Source organism: Camellia sinensis, chromosome 3, assembly GCF_055761805.1.
Source record: "Camellia sinensis isolate YWXY chromosome 3, ASM5576180v1, whole genome shotgun sequence".
Lineage (NCBI taxonomy): Eukaryota > Viridiplantae > Streptophyta > Magnoliopsida > Ericales > Theaceae > Camellia > Camellia sinensis.
Window position 1 is genome coordinate 166,104,532 of NC_138963.1, and position 22,542 is coordinate 166,127,073.

The 22,542-nt window shown below is 37.1% G+C and overlaps 1 protein-coding gene across 1 annotated transcript; it reads right to left on the reverse strand.

Annotated features, from left to right (window-relative positions):
* Positions 1-1,668: 1,668 nt before the first annotated feature.
* LOC114303150 (uncharacterized) lies at positions 1,669-7,120 on the reverse strand. Its single transcript, XM_028248302.2, has 2 exons — positions 2,763-7,120; positions 1,669-2,324 (listed from the first exon to the last, which is right to left on the reverse strand). The coding sequence occupies exons 1-2, from the start codon at positions 5,569-5,571 to the stop codon at positions 1,870-1,872; spliced, it is 3,264 nt and encodes a 1,087-aa protein (XP_028104103.2). The 5' UTR covers positions 5,572-7,120; the 3' UTR covers positions 1,669-1,869.
* Positions 7,121-22,542: the final 15,422 nt, after the last annotated feature.

Consider the following 22,542-nt stretch of genomic DNA (forward strand, 5'->3'; position numbering starts at 1 on the left):
AAGAAGAAGAAGAATTCTATAACAAAATACTTTACAATCTACAATAATGCATAAAAAGTGAAGAAAAAATATTTAACAAAGTTGGATATGAAAATATATTAAAAACTCAAAAGAATAACTTAACCGAATGATAAGGTTTGTCGTTAGCATCCCTGGTGGAGCGGATTCAAGTCACAAAAATAATCTCTCCAAAAATTGGGATAAAATTACAATCATCTTACCCTCTTTAGACTCTGCTAAAGATAAGTTTGTTTTTCCAACTATTTAATTTTTTTAAATTACCGCAATATTTGAATGTTTGTTTTCTAGTTTGTTTTTCTTAGTCTATTTGATTCAATACTACTTAATTTTTATTATTTATTTTGACCACATAAATTGGTATTTAGACAACAAACAAAAAATTTACAATAAAATATGTCATACAATACAAAATAAGGCTTGTAAATTGGATCGGATAGGATCGGATTCATATCGGGATTTTACGATCCTATAAGATCCCACTACCAGGATCGAAAGATCCTACCTATAAGGAGTTTTTTACACGATCCGGATCGATTGTACTTAAATAGATCGTAAGATCGTAGGATCGTAAGATCCGGATCGGGATTCTGATAACTATGGTGTAGAATTAAATGAATGTTGTAATGCACACGGTGATGATGGCTTGAGAAGAGGCAGGATTGGAGTCGTACATAAACAAATGTTTTAATGGACATGATAATACTTGTTGCTTGCATGGGAAGTACCATGAAAATAAGCAGCTCTGTCTAATGTTACTTGCATTCGTGGTCATTAAAGTTTGATAGGTTTGTTTAAACTGTATCTGCGGGCGTAACATGGTTTGATATGACCTGACTAAAAGCAATGTATCTTTCAAGAAAATGGAACATGACATCTCTTTATCTTCACCGAAAGGGATGTTAGGGGCCTTGTAATGGTTTCGTGGTCCATAGCTTTCCCATAATTGTATGTTCCGTGTGGCTGATGCCAACCTAGAATTTGTCACCACCATAGCTTTTTTATCATCCTAACTTCCCCACATACAACCCGAAGGACTAGAATTCTGTTTGTCTGTGTTATTGGGCCCTTGTTGGAGAACTGCAATTGCTTATTGAGTAATGTCGATGGATTCCTTAATATTGTAGCACCTCCAGTTCTTTTCTAGTTCACGTGAATGGAGGGTAAGGCTTTACAGCCATGGAAAGCGAGTGCTAACCTAATTGCTCCAGAATGCATGTTGTGGTCCCCTGAAATAGCAAGAGTGAACCATTCGTTCAGCTTCAGACGCTGGTATCTGATATTGGTGAAAGAGAGAAGCCTGAAATTCTTTAGTTGTGAAGATAGCAGTTGGGGGAACCTTAGTTGTCATATACTAAATAGTTTATTACTGCCATCTTGAAAGCCAGGCTTTGCACTAAAAATTGTATGCGTGTTCGATATTTAAGCTAGTATGTATACTGTGTGTATATTAGCCAATTAACAAGTTATGATTGTTTGATAATATTTATTTGTGTAAAATATAAGCTGCTTACTTTTAAGAATTTTTGTATTCTTAGGATGAAATATTGGTTTGTCATTATCTATTCAATTGAACTTTTGCAATCCACGTTTTGAAGAACCCATTTGTATGATTCCTGTACTGAAATGAACGTACCAATTTGCTTTGGCTTTATTGAGAAGTCATAAGAGTAACAATTTATTTCCCAAATGGAATGAAGGAAAGTAGAATATCAATATACAATCAATATTAAACCTTCTTACAAATTTTTAATATTAATCTATACAATTTATTTGTTACATGTAAAAATCAATTAATTCAAACATAAAAAAACAACGCCCAATTAATTCAAACATAAGACTTTGAAATAACTATGACAAATGGGAAGGTGATCTAATTAGGGGTTCAGACGATCTAGAGAAACTAGAACAGTGAGCTGCTGCTTTCAGGTTGGGTACTAATCCCTTTTTGATAGAATTGGGTTTTTCGAAATCTTCATTTTCGTGCTTGATCTCTTTGAGCATTGCTATGATATCTTTCATTGTGGGTCGCTCCTCTGGGCAAGGGTTCACACAAAGTAGAGCCACCCCAAGCACTTGAAGCATCTCTTGAATTTGTGTGCCAGATCTCTGAAGTAGTTGCTGATCAAGAATTGATGTGAATTCTCTATGCTTTTCTCGTAGTTCCTGGTTAACCCAACTAACAATGTGGCCCCCCTCAGGAATCCGCCGATCAGTTGGTTCCATCCCTGTTAGGACCTCTAGGAGCACAATGCCATAGCTATATACGTCACTCTTCTCTGTGATCCTTAAGCTATATCCATATTCTGCAATTTGTAACCAGTTATTGTTAGTCTTCTGTGCTAAGTTAATAGTTTCCCCATTTTATAATGAACACATTGTAGTGAGATGCAGGATGGAAATCTGATATATATATATATATATATATATATATAATATAGAAAAAATCGAAACTTGGTGATTGTCGGGAACATTTCAGGATGAAATTGACATAACAGTGTAACACAACAGGAAACTAGAGAATTTTGAGTGATAGAAGAAGGTTTTGACAAGTTAGTGATGATGATGGAATTGAAAATGTGTTATGGAGCATTTTGAGAATAGTTCAGAAAAGATTCTGAAAACATTGCATTTTTATCTAGAAAATGATTAATCTTACATTGAATCCAAAAGCATGTGCAAACTATTCTATGAGTTCAGAACAAAGCATAGCTAAAAAAAGGAAAGAAAAAGAGAGAGCTTACCAGGAGCTATGTACCCATAAGAACCTGCTACTGTGTTGGAAACACTTGAATAATCTGAAGATTTAACAAGCTTTGCAAGCCCAAAATCTGCAATGAAAGCTTCAAACTGTGATCCCACCAAGATGTTGTTGGACTTCACATCGCGATGAACTATGGGAGGAAAGCAATCATTGTGAAGATAAGCCAAACCATGAGCAGCTCCCAGTATGATCTTATACCTCGCATCCCAGTCCAAGAATATCTTCTTCTCATGGAGCAATCCAGCTAAACTTCCATTACTGATGTAATCAAACAAGAGCAATCTACTTTTTCCTTTTTTGCACCAGCCCAGAAGCCTCACTATATTTTTATGCCTTATTGATCCAAGTGTTGTAACTTCTGCAGAAAACAAGTCTCTCTCTGGAAACTCATCACTCTTTGTTGGCCACAGCTTCTTCACCGCAACGACCTGTCGCGTTGGGGTTTCAACACGATAGACCACTCCTGAACAACCCTTTCCAACAATGTTAGAATCCAAAAGCTTTGTCACAATATCATCCACCGAGAAGTTCAACTTTTGGAATGGGGTGATTTCCCACTCCAGTTCATCTTCTTCATCATTCCGCCCAACTTTATTTCCTTGCGCTCTGATGAGAGAAATTACTCCAATAGTCACAATTATTGTAGTAGCAGTTATGCTGAGTACTGACAATATAATGAGGCTTTTAGTATATCTGCTACTGTGTAGGTTTGTGCTAAGCTTGGACTTGTTTCTGTTAGTGCAGAGCTCTGGATTACCAAGGAAAACAGTGTCCAGGAGGTCCTGGAAGAACTTGGTATTGGGAAGAAAACCGGAGAAATTATTATACGAGACATTCAGAAAAGCAAGATTGTCCAGATTACCCAGTACTCTTAGGCTTCCTGTTAACATATTGTGAGAGAGATCCAAGTTTGCAAGCTGTGAAAAGTTTGAAAAGCCTTCTGGGATGGGTCCACTCAAAAAATTCCAACTCAAATTCAATAAGATATCTAATCCTTGCAGGTGACCAATCTCATCGGGGATTAAACCACTGATTCTGTTGTTGCTCATATCCAACAACTGCAAATCCTTGCATACTCCCAGTGATTTAGGAATCAAACCAGTAATGTAGTTCCCATTTAATACAAGTTTGTTTAAAAATTTGAGCTTGCCCAAATTCTGAGGAATGATGCCTGATATTTTGTTCATGGAGAGGTCTAGAACATTCAGTTCTACAAGAGATTCAATGGACGTTGGGATCATGCCTTGGAGCTTATTTTCATGCAAATCAACCATTTCTAGCTGAGTGCAGTTGCCAATCTCTGGAGGGATTTCTCCGGTAAATTGATTTTGTGACAACTCTAGAAAACTCAAACTTTGTAATTGCCCAATTTCTGGTGGAATTTGACCAGCTAAAACGTTTGAACCCAGCCTTAAACGTGTCAAGCTGGTGCAATTGCCAATAGCTGCTGGAATTCCTCCAGAGAGTTCATTTGATATCAACAACAATTCAGTTAAGTTCTTGAGATTGAAAAGCGAGTTTGGAACTGACCCAGTAAGATAATTGTGTGAGAGATCCATCGCGTGAAGCTTCTTGCAGTTGGCCAGCTCGGATGGTATGCTTCCGTGAAGTTGATTTTTCCAAGCAAAGAACAGAGAGAGCTCGTTTAATTCCCCGATGGTGGGTGGAATCTCCCCGGAGAATCTGTTGTTATCCAATTCAAGTTGCTTCAAGCGGGAAAAGTTTCCAAAGAATGGTGGAATTTTTCCAGAAATGTTGTTCTCGGACAAAAGAAGCCCCTCCAAAGCAGTTAAATTCACAAGAGATGGAGGAATCTCACCCGTTAGAGAATTTATTGAGAAATCAACGACCGTCAAGCCTGAACATTTTCCAAGAGATCCTGGAATGCACCCACTAAGGTTGTTTTGCCAAAGTAACAATCTTTTGAGATTTTTCGGCAAGCTTAGTTCACTTGGAATCTCTCCAAAAATTTGGTTCTGATACACAAACAGATCTTCCAAGGCCGAGCAATTACCAATTTCAGGTGGAATCTCACCAGTGAGATTTGCTGTGTATACTGAAAGAGTCTTGAGATTCTTCAACTCTCCAATACTATATGGAATATTCCCTGAAATCCCGGTATCTGCAAGACCAAGAAAAACTAGTTCTTTGCATTGTGATATCTGCATTGGCATCTCTCCATGAATTCCCAGGTTTCCCCCAGCTCGAAAGATTTGTAGAGCCCATAACTGCCCTATTTCTAGTGGAATTCTTCCAGAGAGCTGATTATCAAACAGTTCAAGTTGTTGAAGCTTTGAGCAGTTACCGATTTCAGTCGGAATTCCATTGTGTAAGGAATTAGAACTCAGTGATAGGAGCTGCAGTTGGGATAATTTTCCGATTTCTGGTGGTATTCTTCCTGTTAGAGCATTGACACTGAGATCCAAGCTGACCAGTGATGACAAGTTTCCAATTGAAGATGGAATTGCTCCTGTGAGGTTTGCATGTGAAAGGACAAGGGTGGTAAGGAAGTTGAAAGAGAGTAACTGAATAGGGAAGGTTGTGCCAAGATTGATAGAGCTAATAGTTACTTCTGAAACAAACCCATTGCTGTTACATTCGATATAGTCCCATTTACAAGGGTTTTGGTGGGTTGCATTCCACGAAGCGAAGAAAGTGGCAGAATAAGATGAATTGAAGGTAGAAAGCCATGAGAGTAGAGAGAGGCCTTCTTGGTTCAAAGCAGAGATGGCTGGGAACAAAGAGATGTTGAGGAGCAAGAGAAATATTGTGATGGCTTTGCTTGACATGATGAGGTATGTACTCTGCTACTGTTCTATCTCAGCTAGTTGTAGCAAAAGAAACTCGAAAACTTTTCTAAAATGTTATCTTTATCATGGAAGCTGATATATCCTAAAATGCCCTTCGGTTTCATCTAGAATTACAGAAGAAACTATCTGAATCTTGAAACCCTTTTCACAGTCTTGATGATGAATAAACTGTCTGGGTTTTACTGAGATGGTATTGAATTGACAACTAGGGACAAGAAAGACAGATTAACTGACTAATATAATGCAATGATGAATAGTAACATTTTGTTGTGTTATGAAGATAATGATTTTGCAGGTTTTAAATATAGTGAGGAAAGGAAGCCTTCTCTTGTATGTACATATCCGGCAAAATTACTATTCTTGCCTATGTCTTCTTTGTAGGTTAGTAGTTTTCTTTGTCTTCTTGTTTTTGATTGTATCTGTACGCTTAGAATCGGGAATAATAATTTAGAGCACATGCTAGGGTATATTGTACAATAATGTGCTTCATTTGGTATTTGAAAGAATGAGACAGGAGTGGAAATGCTAAATCATGTTATCTTTTTACTTGGATGATTCGGAGTACCAACTCAGCATTGCATGCTAATATGATGCTTGCAGACCAATAAGGGAGTGTTTGGCATGTGCTAAAATGAACAATATCTTATTTGGGTCACAATCATCTTATTTGAGTCACATCACTTTTTTACTATATTACTTCAAATCCAACTCATATTTTATTTTTTTTTTTCATAAAAAGTAAAAAAATATACTTATTTAGATAATCCCAAATACCCCTAAGTGTAGTAGTCACATAATGAATGAAGCTGACCAGACCCACCTTGATTGGTTGAGTGGAAAATAAGGTTGGTCCTATCCATCTTTTTTTGTGTGACTTCTTTAGTCAAGAGAATCACGTACACATGTCACATTAATATTCCAATTCTAGAACTACTGAATAATTTTTCTTTAGAGCTAGCTAAGGAGAAGAAATCATGACTAAGTTCTGTGATAGGTGTAGTATAAATAACAGTTTATACATAATCTATGCTCAGACATTGAGAATGCTTTCCTATTCCTGTGGTCATTTTGTTTTTAAATTTCTCTCTGTTGATTGAGGGTACTGTTACATGGTGGATTAATGTTTGGACGGCAATTCATGAAAAATCTAAAATGTTATCCAGTTAGTATGTATGTATTTTTTTGCTTTTGAGTTGTGAGCATAACCATCCAAAAACAAATGAAAAGTACAAATCTGCACCAAAAAGAGGTAGACTCCACAACCTTTTTTTCTGCAGCATTATTGTTTGTTGTAATGTCTCTAAATCAGCTTCCCCTCTGCTAAGGTTTGTCCACTTTCTAGAGAAATAATGCAGTTATCTAGTGACCCATTCCCTCATAGTGACAATCTCATTTCTTTCCCCATGCATGAACCTTCTCACCTAAAATGCTAGAAATCTTGGAATTTTTTAACAAAAAATTTCCCCACTTGTAATTTTGCATTATTATTCCCCTACATGGTGAAAATCCCATTTAGTACAGTTTACGAAGGTGCTTATGACTGTAACCTTTAGAGTATATTCATGAGCTAAAAATGGACTTAAAAAAGGGTAAGAAAAGATGATTATTGAGTTGTTGAGAAAGGAGATGCTTTTAGCTTAGGTATTTAGATTTTGATCTTCTATTTTTTTAGAAGTTGCACTAAATAGGCGCACGCGCGCGCGCGCACACACACACACATATATATATATATATATATATATATATATATATATATATGTATTTAAAAGAAAAAAGAAGAGAAATTTGGCTATAAATCCATTTTACCTTCCTTTCATTATTAAAAGGATTAAGAAAAAAAATTATATTTTCTAAATCCCCTCATAATTACAAAGTCTTGCATAAAGGACAATTTATTATTTAAATATTTTATTAGACTATTATACCTTCAACTAAATATTCCCACCTTCTCCACCCACTTTCTCCCCACCTTCTCTGTCTCTCCCCTCCCCTTTTAAATGCAGCTTCTCTTCATAGCCATGTAAGAGACCACCTCAGTTGTCAGAACACCGTCTACCAATGTATTTCGGCCACCAACCACCATGATTCTGGCGCCACCCCGTCCTCCGCATCCAATACCAGTCAAGCCTTCCATTTCTCTTTTGGAAACCCTAGAATTGAAGAAACCAGAGGCTTCATGCACCTCTACCACAACGATTTCGCATCGTCGTCTCCCGAACTTCTTGTAAATCTTAGTCTCTTGTTTATTCTTCAAATTATGAATCGTTCAAATTTCATTCTTGATCTGCATCGAGTTTTTATGAAAAGTTTGATGCTATATGGAAGTACTTGATTGGGGTTTTTAGTGTTAGAAATTGTTCCACTTTGGTTGAAATGCATTAACTTTGGAAAAGAATTTGTTCATATTAACCATATGTCTAGTTGCCAATAAAACTGAGGAAAAAGGAAGGCAATAAAACTTAGATCAAGCTTTCTTAGTTAGATTTTTGCAATAAATTAATGTTTAAGGCTAAAAAACTTTTATAACTATGATTTTTCAGCAAATAACTAAAGTATAATTGCCTTCACTTTGAAATTTTACTCTAAACAGAGTAAAATTTACTATAATTCAAAATAAAATTTTATTCTGATTAAAAATATGTTGATTTGCTTAACGATATAAAATTTTACTTTGAATCATAGTAAACTTTATTCTGATTCAAAGTAAAATTTTACTCTGAATCATAAACTGTGAAGATGGCTTAATAGAAGAGTTGATAGATATAAGGGTAATATAATAAAAGAAACAAGTTTTAAAATATTAGGAGATTTTAAAAATACCTATATAATTATTGCCATTTTAAAAGATAAATTAGACAGTAGGAGGTCTATTACCAAATCTTCTAAAAAAGAACCCAAAAGTGGAAGTTCGTTTAGTTGCTTAAACAATAATTCGAACCAAAATTAGTGACTTGTGATCTAGAGATGCCCTTGTCAAGAAGGTACAGCTGAAAGAATCTGAGGAAAGAAAATGAACTTTCAACTGCAGGAGTCTTGCAAAGGAAATGTTGAGTGTGATTTGGAGATGGAACCCAAGTTGGGGGTAATTGTTGAAAGGTAAGAGTTGTGGTAGGAGAGAGAGCGAGAGAGAGTTATGGAAGGTGGGGTTAATGTGATTTTGGCCGACCATGAGTGGTGGCAGCAGATTGCATATTTCAATTATCTGATTTGGACCGTTGTTTTTGACATGAACCCGTCATCCTCACCAGAGAATCACATAATGGTTTTGTTTAGAAAGTAAGTTATTTTAGTTGAGTAGTTGATTTTTTTTATTGATAATTTTAGTTTAATTAAAAAAATTGTGTTTGAAAAGTTGATTGATCTTTTTTTATAGTTGATTTAATAATTGATTTATCTTATTAATTATTTTAATTTATTTTGTATTTTAATCCAACTCTATTTCTAAATACTCTCTCTCTATATGTATGACATATCTCTAAATTATTTAGTGTCGGCACTATAGCAATTATATCTCCACCATCTATCTATTTGTGGCATAGCCACATTTTGGTGAGTTTGGAGGGGCTGCTGTGCACTATGTGTAGCAATTATTGTTGCGCAGTTAATAAGATTTTTTTTTTCGGATCTCATCTTGACAATTTAAATCGTTTATTTTTTAAAAGGCATCGAGTAAAATATAATTGAAAAAATTTAAGATAATCAAACATTGATATCCTTTTCATCAAGACATATTTATATCTAAAAAATTGAATAGTAAATTTAATTTTCAGTATAAATCTGAATACAAACATGACTTGATGAAATGGATACCGATATTCAATTAACTTGAATTTTTACAAGCACGTTTTATGCGATATCTTTTAAAAAGTAAATGGTTCAGATCGTCAGAATGAAACCTGAAAAAGGTTTCATTAGCCGCGCAACAATAATTACTGTGCACCCAAGTTACATTTTAGTACCACACAAAGTACTTATTTATTAATTATTATTATTTTAAAAGAAAATGTTTGGGACTCTCTTTTGGGGAGACTTTCACCACCCCCACAGTGATATAGACCAATGATGTGTTTGTATTGTTTTTTTTTTTCTTTCTCTTTCTTACTTGGACCAATCACAAGTGAGTGGGAGTTGTGGGGGTGATGTTTTGTGGGGGTTTGAATCATTACTGTATTTTAAATAGCACATTAATTGTGCATTCGGAGTAATGTATTTACATGGTAGAAAAAAACAAAGGCTTCGTTTAGCATAAAGGATTTGGGTTAAAATAGTCACAAAAAAATAAAATAGTCACATTAATTTGGGTTAGGGTTCCCAACCGAGATGATTTACTCCGGTTGGAAGAGTTGATGACATGTTCAACTTAGGATTCCCAACCGAGATGATTTATTCCGGTTGGAAGAGTTGATAACTTGTTCAACTTAGGATTCCCAACCGAGATGATTTACTCCGGTTGGAAGAGTTGATGACATGTTCAACTTAGGATTCCCAACCGAGATGATTTATTCCGGTTGGAAGAGTTGATGACTTGTTCAACTTAGGATTCCCAACCGAGATGATTTACTCCGATTGGAAGAGTTGAAAACTTGTGCAACTTTGAAGATCCCAGCCGAGATGACTTATTCCGGTTGAAAGAGTTGATGACTTGTTCAGCTTGGGATTTCCAACCGCGATGGTTATTCCTGTTGATGAAATTGGTGATTTGTTCAACTTTGTAATTTAAACCGAGATGTTTTGCTGAAGGTAGAGGTGAAAAAAAAAAAACCGTGCAGACAGTTGATGAAATCGGAGCTTTTCATTGATAAAAAGTAAATACAAGAGATGGGGAACTTAGCCCGGTTACATTTGCAGACAAAAAAGAGAGAAAACACAAAACTAGTCAAAGGGGGAAAGGTCTGGGAATTCCTCATCAGCTTCCAAGTTGACCGGTGCTGTTTGGTCCTAGACACCGGTCACAGTCTGGCCGGTCTGCTCCTGCTCGGTTTGGTCCTCTACCTCAGCATCTACCTCGACTTCTCCCTCAAGTCCTTCTTCGGCCTCAGCCTGCAACGCGCTGAAGACGTCGTGGGCATATGGTATGAGGTAGGTTGGTAAGAAGACAGCTGGTGGAGAGGCAAACACGTCGGTGTCAGGACCTTGACCGAGCTGTTGACAGGCAGCCTTCCATCCAGCTTTGAAATAGATGTCCTGGGTGGCAAATACTTGTTTTTTATAGCTGTCTTCTGCCTCTTTAAAACCGGCGTTATTGGTGTCTTCACGTTCTTTCTCCCTGGACTTTTTGAGCTTGTCCAGCTCAGTCTGGAGCGTGTCTCTCTTTTGCTCGGCTTCGCTAAGCTGGTTGAGCAACTTGTTGTTGTCAGCACTGGCGACTTGGAGTGACGATTTTGCTCGGCCTAGCTCGGTCTGGAGGCTCTGGACTTGGCTGGCGGTATCACTGGCCTTCTGCCCAAGTCGGTGGATGCGTTCCATGACCAAGTGCTGCTTCTGGATGGCCTGCAAAAACAAAATTCAATCAGAGAAGAAATCGTGCAAACACTTGTGAAAATTGGAGCAAAAGATTGAGATTCTTACCCTGGTCATAGACTTCACGGCTGATTTCACAAGCGGGGTGTCAAGAACGTGGTCGCTGCCAACCACGTCGTTCGGCAGCAGCAGCGCCTTTAAGAGGTCAAAGGCAAGCAAGTGCTTACTGTCGCCTTTGACAGAAGCATTTGCCGGGATCTCTTTGCCCCGGTGTTTCAGTTGCGGCCGCCACGCTGGAACGGGGTCGACCGTGTTGGCAGGTTGCTCGGTCGTCAGCTCGGCAACCAGCTCGACAGATGGGTTTGCGCGAGGCCTTTTGCCAGCCCGGCGGGTTTCCTGTCTGGTTTGCCCGGCGGCTGGAGATGCCAGGGCCACCAAGGGGCCGCTTGATTGGCCGGCAGCTGGGGAACGTATGGCGATGCTCGGTATCTCGGCTGAGGTGGTTGTGAGCAAATTTTTGATGCGGGTTCTTTTTGCCATCTCCTCGGCTTTTGTCAACCGAATTAGTGGGATGTCTGGCAAAGTTGGGTCTGGAGGAGGTGATGGAGCGCGGAGAAAGTCTGTTACTTTACTCCGGCGTGGTGCCGAATATCTGTAGGTTGGCGTGTAGCCGAGCAACTAGTTGCAATCCCGGTGGTTGTAATGGAGCACGGTGCAGATGGCTTCAACCTTGGGGTATTGGTAGTTGGCTTGCAAGGCTTGAATAGCTGCAGGAGAAATAAGAAAAATGGTTAAGTACAGAATAATGTAGAGGAACAATTGACCGAGCAGAAGCAGACCGGCTTACATGTGGAACCGAAGTTCTTGCTTATGAACCAGCCCAGTACCTCGGCTGTTTCATAATTACCAGTCACCCAGAAGAAATCGTCATCGTGCAGGTCCTTGTCCGGTGTACCGGTCACTATTTTTTCCTTGTCCGGCCTAATCTTAAGGTAATAGGCGAGACCATCGCCGGTGTGTCCAAGAGTGTACTGTCGCAATATCTCGGCTAAGCTTAAGTTTGTGCCTAGCCGGTTGTTAAGTTCGTGCACACCGTTTATTATTCGGTAGGTGTTGGTGGACACTTGAGTGGGTGCAAGCTCGGTGCGGCGCAGGAACTCGGTGATCAATGGGTTGAGTGGGAAACGAAGGCCTTCTTCAACGATTGATAGCACGGTGAAGGGGCACTCCTCTCTGCCCTAAGGCGTTGTCTCAATTTCTGCAAGCTCAAGGTGGACATCGCCCGGGATGCCGTACTCCTCCCTGAACGCAACTAGGGCAGCCGGAGTATCTACGAGAAATCGAAATTTCCCCATGAACGACCGGCTAAATTAGCTCGGCTGAGGAGGTTCGGCACTGATTGGTGATTGTTGGTTGCTCGGTCTTTGAGAGCCTCAGAAATGGTCAAGGGTCCCCTTGGACTCTGCAGGAAAAGGTTGTCAAGTGTAAGAGGAAGCGCGGTCGCGCGAAACGAGCTTGACTTTAGCTCGGTCATTGATTGTGCCAAACCACCTCGGTTGTGAAGGTTAGCCAAGGAGCCCGGTCGTTCAAGCGGACCAGATATTAGCCCGGTCGATCGACCAAACCCTTTGCCTACCCCGGTTTCCACTAAGGTTGGGACAAACAGGTTATTTGCTCGGTCAGATTGGCCTTTTGGATCAAATGGAGACCTGGAGCCCGATCCGGCCCAGATTTTCAGTGTTCTTCAGGAAAAATGAAGAACACCATTCACAGTGAGAGGTTTGGGATGGTTCTTAAGACTAATGCCCTAGAAACTATGTTTTAGTGCCCTAATGTGTGAAATATTAAAGAAGATAGCAACAAAAGAGGAGTTGAAGGACTTACTAGTGAAGGGCAGTGACTTTTCCTTCGAGCACGAGCTCAAGAATGGCGAGAGAAGAAGGGCAGCAGCTCTGGGACGCTTGAGACGGAAGATGGTCAGTGAGAATGAAACAGAGAGAGACGGGGCACGTATATAGCCCCAATTGCAGCCCAAATTCGAATTTCATGCGACGGTTGGTTGGCTGCTCGAGGACCAACGGGAGAACGCCACGTGTCCCATTGATGGCAGCGTCAGAATTGAAGAGACAGGAAGGTCAGGTGAGGCGTCGACCGAGCAAGCCAAAGAGACAGGAAGGTCAGGTGAGGCGTCGACCGAGCAAGCCAAAGAGCCAGGAAGGTCAGACCGAGCAAGTTTGAATTCATGCATGTCGACTAGCCCGGTTGCCGATTAGTAAATTGAGGACCGAGGAGGTGATACCCCGGTCGGAGTAGGTAATCCCAGTCACGCTTCAGCGGACGGAATTAAGGGGCAATTAAGAGGGAGATTAATGATCTGAATTTGGGAAGGTGGAATTAGCCGGACAGATTGGGCCGAACGAAGTTGGGCCGAGGTATTTGGCTCCGAGATTGGGCCGTGATCTTGCTCGGTAATGGCAAAGGCCTTGTGGAACCGAGCTACCTGATTTCGTTGGCACGGAGACTGGGCAGGTTAAGGTTCAGTCAGGTAAGGGTTCCACAGCTCGCGCGTTGCTCGGTTGTACTATACGCGCCCTCAGCCCGGCACGACAAAGTTGATCAACCTCCATCTCGGCTTCGTTGGAATGCAGTCGAGCACGGCTAGAAATGAGCCCGGTTGGAGGAGCATTACGCCGTCAAGTGCGCTTGGGCTTGAAGTGGAGTATGGCCATTGGTAGCCGAGATAATGTTGCTCGGCTGCCAAGCTCCCAGTAGAGTGGGCTGGCAATTGGGTTAGGTGATGCTCAGCAAGATTTGTGCTGGCAGATGGGATAGTAGAACCACGTGTCGAGAGATCACTGGGAGTAGATTTGGAGCGCAGAAGGTATATAAGCAAGTCTGCGCCCCCATGCTGGACAGGACATTTTTGGTGAGATAAACACTAAACACAATTCTCTCCCTTCTCTCTATCTATCCCCTGGTGTGTGTTCTAATTTGACCGTCGGAGGGGTTTTTCGGCCACACACCGCCGAGTAGCTCACCGCCTTTGTGTACGCAGGTGATCGGATAGAAGCGGAGCTTGGAAGAATGGAGTACGGGCTTGCCTGAATATTTGCTCTCTGTACAGGCTAAAAACCAAATAAGATAAAATGTCATATCTAAATTATAATCATTTCATTTTTTCTTTTACAAAAAATCAAAAAAGCCAACAAGTTCATCCTAAATGAGACTTTTTAACTCTAGGTTAAAATAGTTAAAAAACTAAAAGTTAACCCAGATCTCAAACGAAGGCAAAGAATAATGATAGGCAAATCAAAATACACGATTAGTCAAACACATGATGAGGTGATATTTTGGAAATTAAGGCCTTGATTGGAAATAAGCTATTTTAGTAATTTTTTAGTTGTTTGGCTAAAATATCAGGTAAAAAAAATTAGTATGTTTGGAATGACTTTTTGATTTTTTACGAAAAGATGTACAAAAAGTAGAGAGAAAAGAAAATCTTTGACTTTTTGGTATAGATTGTTGGCTTTTTGATTTTTTTAGTAACTTTTTAGCTAAAATCATCACTTGCCAAATGAGGCCTAATGTAGCGTTTGGTTTATTTTTTTAAATTCAATTCTATTTTTAAATTATAATTTGGATGTAATATGTTAACCAAATATATTTTTAAAATACAACTCAAAATTACTTTCAAAATTTTTCTCTTTTCTTTTTTATTTTTTTATATTATTATTAATCAATCAATCAATTATTTTTTTTCTCTCCTCTCTCCTCTCACATTCTCTTACATTTTATATATCAATCGATAAAAAATAAAGTAAAATAAAAATTTACAAATTATTCCAAAACTATTTTTAAAACTTATAACCAAACAAAATTTCTTTTTTAAATTATAATTCAAAAACTAAAAACTTAAAACACAATTTCACATTCAAATCATAATTTTAAAATTAAACCAAACGGATCTTAAAATGTTCTCCATTACATAAATGGAATGGAAATCTCTATTTCATAATCAATAGTTCAGAAAGATCTACATCAATATATTCTTGATGAAAAATGTTTGGTATCCCAAAAATATGGGGTTCGAATGATTCAAAAATGGTAAAACGATGTCGTTTTACACTCAAAATGACGTCGTTTTGAGTGTTTTGAGTTCGGGTCACCAACCATTGCTGATTCTTGATTTAAGAAACAACAATGTTAGGTAGCTCAAAATTTTGTGGCTCAAATAGCTCAAATCACTCAAAACGACATCGTTTTGAGTGTAAATGAGTGTAAAACGACGTCGTTTTAACAGATTTGAGCTATTTGAGCCACAAAATTTTGAGGTACCAAACATTTTCTTTTAGGAAAATACTTCGTAGCTCGACAAACACGTGGTTCGAAATGGCTCGAACACCTAAAACGCGTTGTTTTGAGTATTTTTTTTGAAAAATGTCTCGTAGCTCAAATTTTGTGGCTCAAAAGTGACCTATTTTTATGTTGTTCTGTACTCAAAACAACGTCGTTTTGGCCATTTGAGCCACTTTTGAGCCACAAAATTTGAGTTACGTAGCATTGTCATTTTTTTTTTGTTTTTTTCCCCCTTTCCCCTCTCTGAAACCGACAGAAAAAAAGAGAGAAGAGGCGAGAGAGAGAACGAGAAGAGATGGAGAGAAGGAGGAGGAGAGAGAGAAGAAAAAGATGGTGAGGAGGAAGAGAAGAAGAAAAACTGAGAGGGGGATCTGTATACACAGATCTGTGTGTGTAGATCTGTGTATACACAGAGGAGACCGGTACAAAAGCAAATTTGGAGTCCAGTGCTGTACACAATGGTGCCCGTGCACAACCTATATTACCGGGTGTGAGAACTCTCTCTCTCTCTCTAAGGGTACACCTTTCTTATAGAATTATAAAGATGATTTGTTGCCTGCACATTACAAATGAAGAATTGGTTATGGGTTTAATGATTTCTTCACTTTGCTGACTATGTTAGAATTATAACAACATTGTTTGTTGTTAATTGAATGCAAATGCTAGAAAGAGGGCTTTGTTTTAGGGGAAGACAACAGTTGTTGAGATTAAGAAAAGACACATCAGTGGGCTTGATTTTTTGTTTTAATTTGAATCAAACCCACACAGAAAACAGAGAGGGTTTGATTTTTGGTTTTGATTTGAATCTGTCTGGATTTGATTTGTGAGTTTGATTTTTGGTTTTGATGTTTGATTTTTGAGTTTGAATCTCTCTGCTCTATCTCTTTCTTCTCCTCTCCTCTTCTTTCTTCCTTTTCTTCTCTGAGCTATGAACCTACGAGCTATGGAAACAAAAAAACAAAAATACAAAACGACGTCATTTTGTATTTCGGGCCATTCGAGCCTCTCATTTCTCGAGTTATTTATCGGGGTTGCTTAATTTATATTTAAGATTACTAAAGAAAGTTTTTTAACTTAAAATGAGATGACAGTGATAAGGATTTTACACAACTTTTAATTAGGGGTGGGCGCGGATCGGTTGCGGCCACGAAACCTCCAATCCGCCATCCGTCTGCCAGATTATCGGATTGAAGAAAATCAATCCGCATCCGTCCGTCAATCCGGCAGATGTGGATTGAGCGGATTGGCGGTTTGGCGAATGGATGCGAATCGGTTTGGCGGTTTAAGATTTTATAAATTTTCAATAAAATTCAACTTGTGCACTTCCTAAAAAAAAAAAAAAAAAGTATTATAGTCAATGACTTAAAAAACTATTACAATCATTGTATATCTTATCCAAAAAAAGAAAGTTTGAAACGTTATAATATCACAATCACTACATGGCTCATCCACATATTACAATCACAGCATGATTCATCCACATAAAGTATTACAATCTGTGGTTCTTAAAATATAATAACAATTCAAACTACCAAAACCATGAACAGGGCAGTAATAGAGATTGTATGTCTCTGTATTGTTACATTTATATATGTTTTTGAAAACAAAAACCAACCACCATATATCATATTTTCTATTTATTATTTTTAGAGTTAAATTTAAAAATAAAAAAATATAGATAAATAATACGTTTATTTTTTTCAATTCAAAAAATATATTCAAGTTGAAAACTTTTTTTCAACAGAATATTTAAACTCTTTTTCAATTGAAAACACAAACAAAATATTTAAATAAATTGAAAACATAGAGTGTTATAAATTATTATGGGTGCTCGCGGTTTGGCGGTTCGGCGGTTCGGTTGTGGCCAAAGGAATCTCAAATCCGCCATCCGTCCGTCAAATTGGCGGATTGGAGAAAATCAATCCGCAACCGTCCGCTCGTCATCACGTATCAGTCCAAAATGCGGCGGATCGGTTCGGTTCGGTCGGTTTTGACGGATCGATATATCCGCTGCTCACCCCTACTTTTAATTGGTCCAAAATCGTGAGATTTATAATTTTAAGCGGGATTAATAGATTTTCTAAATATGATACTCATGATTTTAGACTAATTATTTTGGGAAGAACATAAAAATTTAAAAGTTAAATTTTAATTTATTTTAGATCATCTTATTATTTTTTTATATATTTTTTTTCAAAAAAATTTTAGAAATTAATTTTTAACTAATTTTATAAAACAAGCCATATATATAACTATGCTCCGAGGACACTAGTCATTGATGTGAGACAAAGACAAAGTGGTGACGTCTACAGATGGGCCCACAACAGATGTGGGCTCCACCACTTTGTTTCACAGTTGAGTTCGAATTTATGAATTTTTTTTTTTTTTTATATTCTTACACTTTTTCAACCCCATCATCATATATTGGGTTGCGTGTGAAGAAATTTATTTTTGTTATATACCATTAATTCTATATTTTGATGACATAAATTTGCAAGCTTATTAAGCCTCCGTTTGGGAATTATGATTTGGGTTAAAATAATCATATAAAATAAAATAAGGTATTTTAATTTAATAAGATAAAATATTATATCTAATCTATAATTATTATATTTTTTCTTTCACAAAAAATTAAGGAACTTAAAAAATTCTTCCTAAATGAGATTTTTTAGTCTCAAACTAAAATAGTCAAAAAAATTAAAAAGTCAAAAAATCAACTCATTTTCCAAACGAATTCTAAATGAGATGGGAATCTCTCCATAGAAATAGATATCAGTCACCGAAATGAATTTTCACTTTTCCATTTATTTTTCACTTTAAATGCGGCTTCGTTTGGGAAGCCTTGGTTGAGGCTTTTTTTGGTTATTTTAGTCACAAAAAATAAAATATGCTATTTTAGTCACAAAAAATAAAACATCACATTCAACCCATAATCATTACACTATTCTTTCACAATAAACGTCAAAAAAATCAAAAAATCAAAAAGCCCTTCCCAAACTAAGTTTTTTAGTTCAGGCTAAAATAACTAAAAAAACTAAAAAATCAACCCACTTCCCAAACCAACCCATAATATGCTAAGAGAGGATACTGTGGCGGATCTATATAGGAGGTGCAAGAAATTAATGAAATTAATGTGGCAATGCATAGTAAAAATGTTTTTAAAACCTGACCAAATTCGATTTCAGACTAGCCTATGATTCTCTAGCTTTTCTTCTTGTCATCAACCTTAAAACATGAAAGTGAAACATGTTTTCTGTTTCCACTTTCTTGAAAACATTTTATTGTTTTGCTTCATGAGCCAACCCTGTCGATGCAGTATTGTCTGTATGTAGGGTTACAAATCAGTTGAGTTGAATTGAATTTTAATATGTTTGAATTTATTTATTAAGATTTTAATGAATTCGAATTCAAACTCAATAAAAATTTAATGAATCGAACTCGAGTTGAATTGGCTTAGGCTTGACTCGAGCTCAAACCTGTTCATGAGCCTTAATGAATCAAAAAATTTATAAATTTATACTTGTTTATAAGAATAAAGTTATAATTAAAACTTTGATTATATAATTATATATACAGTATATATAAACATTCTAAAAAAAATCAATATTTTATCAAAATAATAATATATATTACTACTATTATATAAATGTACTATCTATAGTTAACGATTATTTATATTTATATTTTTTAAATATATAAATAACATATTTGTCTTATTTTTTACACATATTTTTACATTATTTAATATATAAATAATAAATATTAAACGAGCCAGCTAACGAGTCGAATTTACGAGCCGAGCTTTAGAATATTTAGACTTGTTTATTAACTCGTGTTCGAATACAAAAAAAATTTAACGAATTGAATTCAAATGAGCTCTTGAGCTAAGTTTGAATCTATTCACGAACGACTCTATTCATTTACAGTTCTACATTTATGTAGGTCTCTCTTTGGTTACAATGGCTTATTGAAAATAGGATAAATTATACTAACACCCCCCTAAAGTTTGATTTTACAACAATGATTTAGACCACTAAAAAATACATCACTAATAGCACTAATATATTGGGAATGGCAAAAAAAATAATAAAAAAATAAAAACAAGGCATAGAAAGTGGGCGGGGCCCACTGCCACATCATTAGTGCTTCCTTTAGTGATCTCTTTTTAGTGCTCTCAAGCATTTTTCTTGATTTTAATACAACTCCCTCCTTGACATTTCAAGAATTACACTGACCCCTTGTCAGAAATTATCTGTGAACGGAAGTTACGGAAATTTTTTTTTTTTATAAAGACTTTAATTTACTGTATTACTCTCTCAACCTACCCAATCATTGCAACCCCAAACACTTTCTCATCATCTCCAAACTCTCCACTCCACCATACACGATATCCACCCCCAACCCTCTGAACTCCCTATACCCTCTGCCCAGTTCCATAGTTAGCAATCTCTCCTTCTTTTCCATTAATTCCGGCCACCACAACCATTACTCAACAATTGGGAACATACACAGCCTCCCTTACATTCCTCCACCAAGTCTTTCTTCCCAATGCCACTCCATGTTCACCGACGGTAACAATGGGGTTCATTTTTTCAGCCACCACGGCTCCACCACTCCCTCTACTATCACAACTCTTTATCTCTTTCTCACTCGCACTCACACTCTCTTTCTACTCTTGTTTGTTGTTGGTTTGGTTTGTGTGGTTTTGATTTTTAACTGGATTGCTGTACAAAGTGGAGGGGTTAGTGGTGGTGGACATGGGTTTTATTTTGTGTGGGTGTGGGGCTGTAATGGTGGGTGATTGTAATTTTTTTGGTTGGTTGTGAGTGGTTTCCATGAGGTAGCTTGAAGATTGGAGCAAATTATGCATGTAACATGCTTGGTTTATTGCTTCAAAGAATTAATTTGTCCTGATCACAAATGGGTCTGTGTTTGTCTTCAGAATTGGATCTAAGTTTGTCTTCCTCTTTTTTTTAATAATGGATGAGCATTGAATTCTAGGTTTGTGATTTGGGTTTGCCATGGTTGTGCAGTCCCTGAATGAGAATTATTGTAGATGCTTTAGATGAATTGAAGCTGGGAGCTTGATAATCTTATATAAATATACATATATATACTCCATATAATCTTTGAGGTGTTGGGAGCTTGATAATCTTATATATATATATATATATATATATTTCATTTCCTAAATCCTAATAAAATTATATATACATATACATATATGTTCATATATATAGAAGCTTTGTATTCCCATCTCGATGGGGTAGTAATAAGGCAGGAAATATAGTTATAGTGAAGGAGGGAAGAAAGATGAAAGGAGGGCATGGTAGTTGCCAGGTGTCTTCCTTGAGGGAGAAAAAAATAAATAAATATAATAAGAGAAATGAAATAAAGTGAGCTAAAATTGATATTTAAAAAAATTTAACAGCTGACATAAAAACTTTAATTAGGTCAACTAGCAGTCAACAAATATAGGGGGTAATTTGTAATGTGACTTTAAATCTCGAGGAGGAAAACGTAATTTTTAGAACATGAGATGAGTATTTGTATTAAAATTAAACCTCATGGGGGTGTGAGTGTAATTTTCCCTTGAAAATATTGTTCTGCCCAAAAATCCTCTTTCTGAATTGCTTCAAACTGTTGCAAAGTACACAAATGCAAAAGTGGTAATGGATCAACTGACTCAAATTGTACAAAGTTCTTGGCTATTAGGCCATTCATTGATGGGCCTTCAGAACTTCTTTATTTTTTTGGGAGTTACCACCGGTCTTATTATTCAACAGGTTTTACCTAAAAAAAATTAAGTAGCGTTTTTTTATTTTTATCCCTAGACTTAACATTGCAATCCAACATCCGGCCACCGTCTCCTTGAGAAACACAGACACTAATAAATATTATCAGTATTTACCAAACCACTTAAATTACTTATTCATTATTACTCTTATACTCACATGCATACACACTCACTCACTAATTCATAAAAACACATCCACACACTTACTAATTCACAAAAAAATTTAGCAGTGTTATCAGTGATAAATTTCATACTCACATACATACACACTTACTAATTCACAAAAACAAATTTACAAAAATTCAACAGTGATAAATTTATCACTGGTTTAAATAAATTTATCACGATTTGTCACTAGTTTAAACAAATTTATCACTGATTTAAACAGATTTATCACTGGAATCTTTCCTAATATACAAAGAAAGAGAGAGAAAGAGAAGACTTGGCGGCAAAGAGCCTAGATCCTAGATTGTGGAGGCGATGACGACCATGGAAGTGAAGGCGGCAATGGTCGGCAATGATGGTGGAGGTGGAGGCGAAGACGTCTGTGGCGGTGGAAGCAATGGTGAAAGTGGATGAAGATGTCAGTTGAGGTCGCCAGCAATGACGATAGTGGAGGCGGCGGTGGTCGGCAATGGTGGAGATGACGATGGTCGTTGGTGGAGAAATGTGCAAAAAGAGAGTTTTTTTATTTTTCATCTTTCATCTCCAGATCTGAGTATAAAAACATGAGGGCAAAAACGGAATAAATAAAAATGTTCAGGACCTATAGGTAAAAGAGTCTCCATTTAAGGATTTGTTGGATAATAACCGTTGAAAATAGGACTGGCCCGTAAAAATTCCTATTTTTTTTTTTTTTTTTAACTAGGCCTTCCAAACTGTTGGTGCAGCAAAAATTGTTAGCACAAAATATTCAATCTCTCATGGTTAGCACCCAAAAAAAAAAAAAAAACCCCTTGATCGGGCAATTCTTGACCCACCCCGACCCTAATGGGATTAGGGCCACTAATAAGGGTAGGAACGGGTTTGGTATAAGTAGGTTGAACCTGTTTGGGTTGGGGCAAGATAGTAGAAGGGTAATCTCAACCCGATTATAAATACTTAATTATTAATTGAGCCTTCTTTTCTTCCATGGATGTAGACATTCATAACTGGCATGATTTGGAAAAGGAGAGTATATGCCAAGTGGGGCTGGTTGGGTTTTAACATTATCAGAACGAGGTAAAACAATATTGATGACCTATATGGTCTTTTATTTATTTTTATTTTTACTTTTTGTGTGTGCATCAAATGTCTAAACTCTATTGGTCATATCATATGAGGTTGGTGCAGGGTTA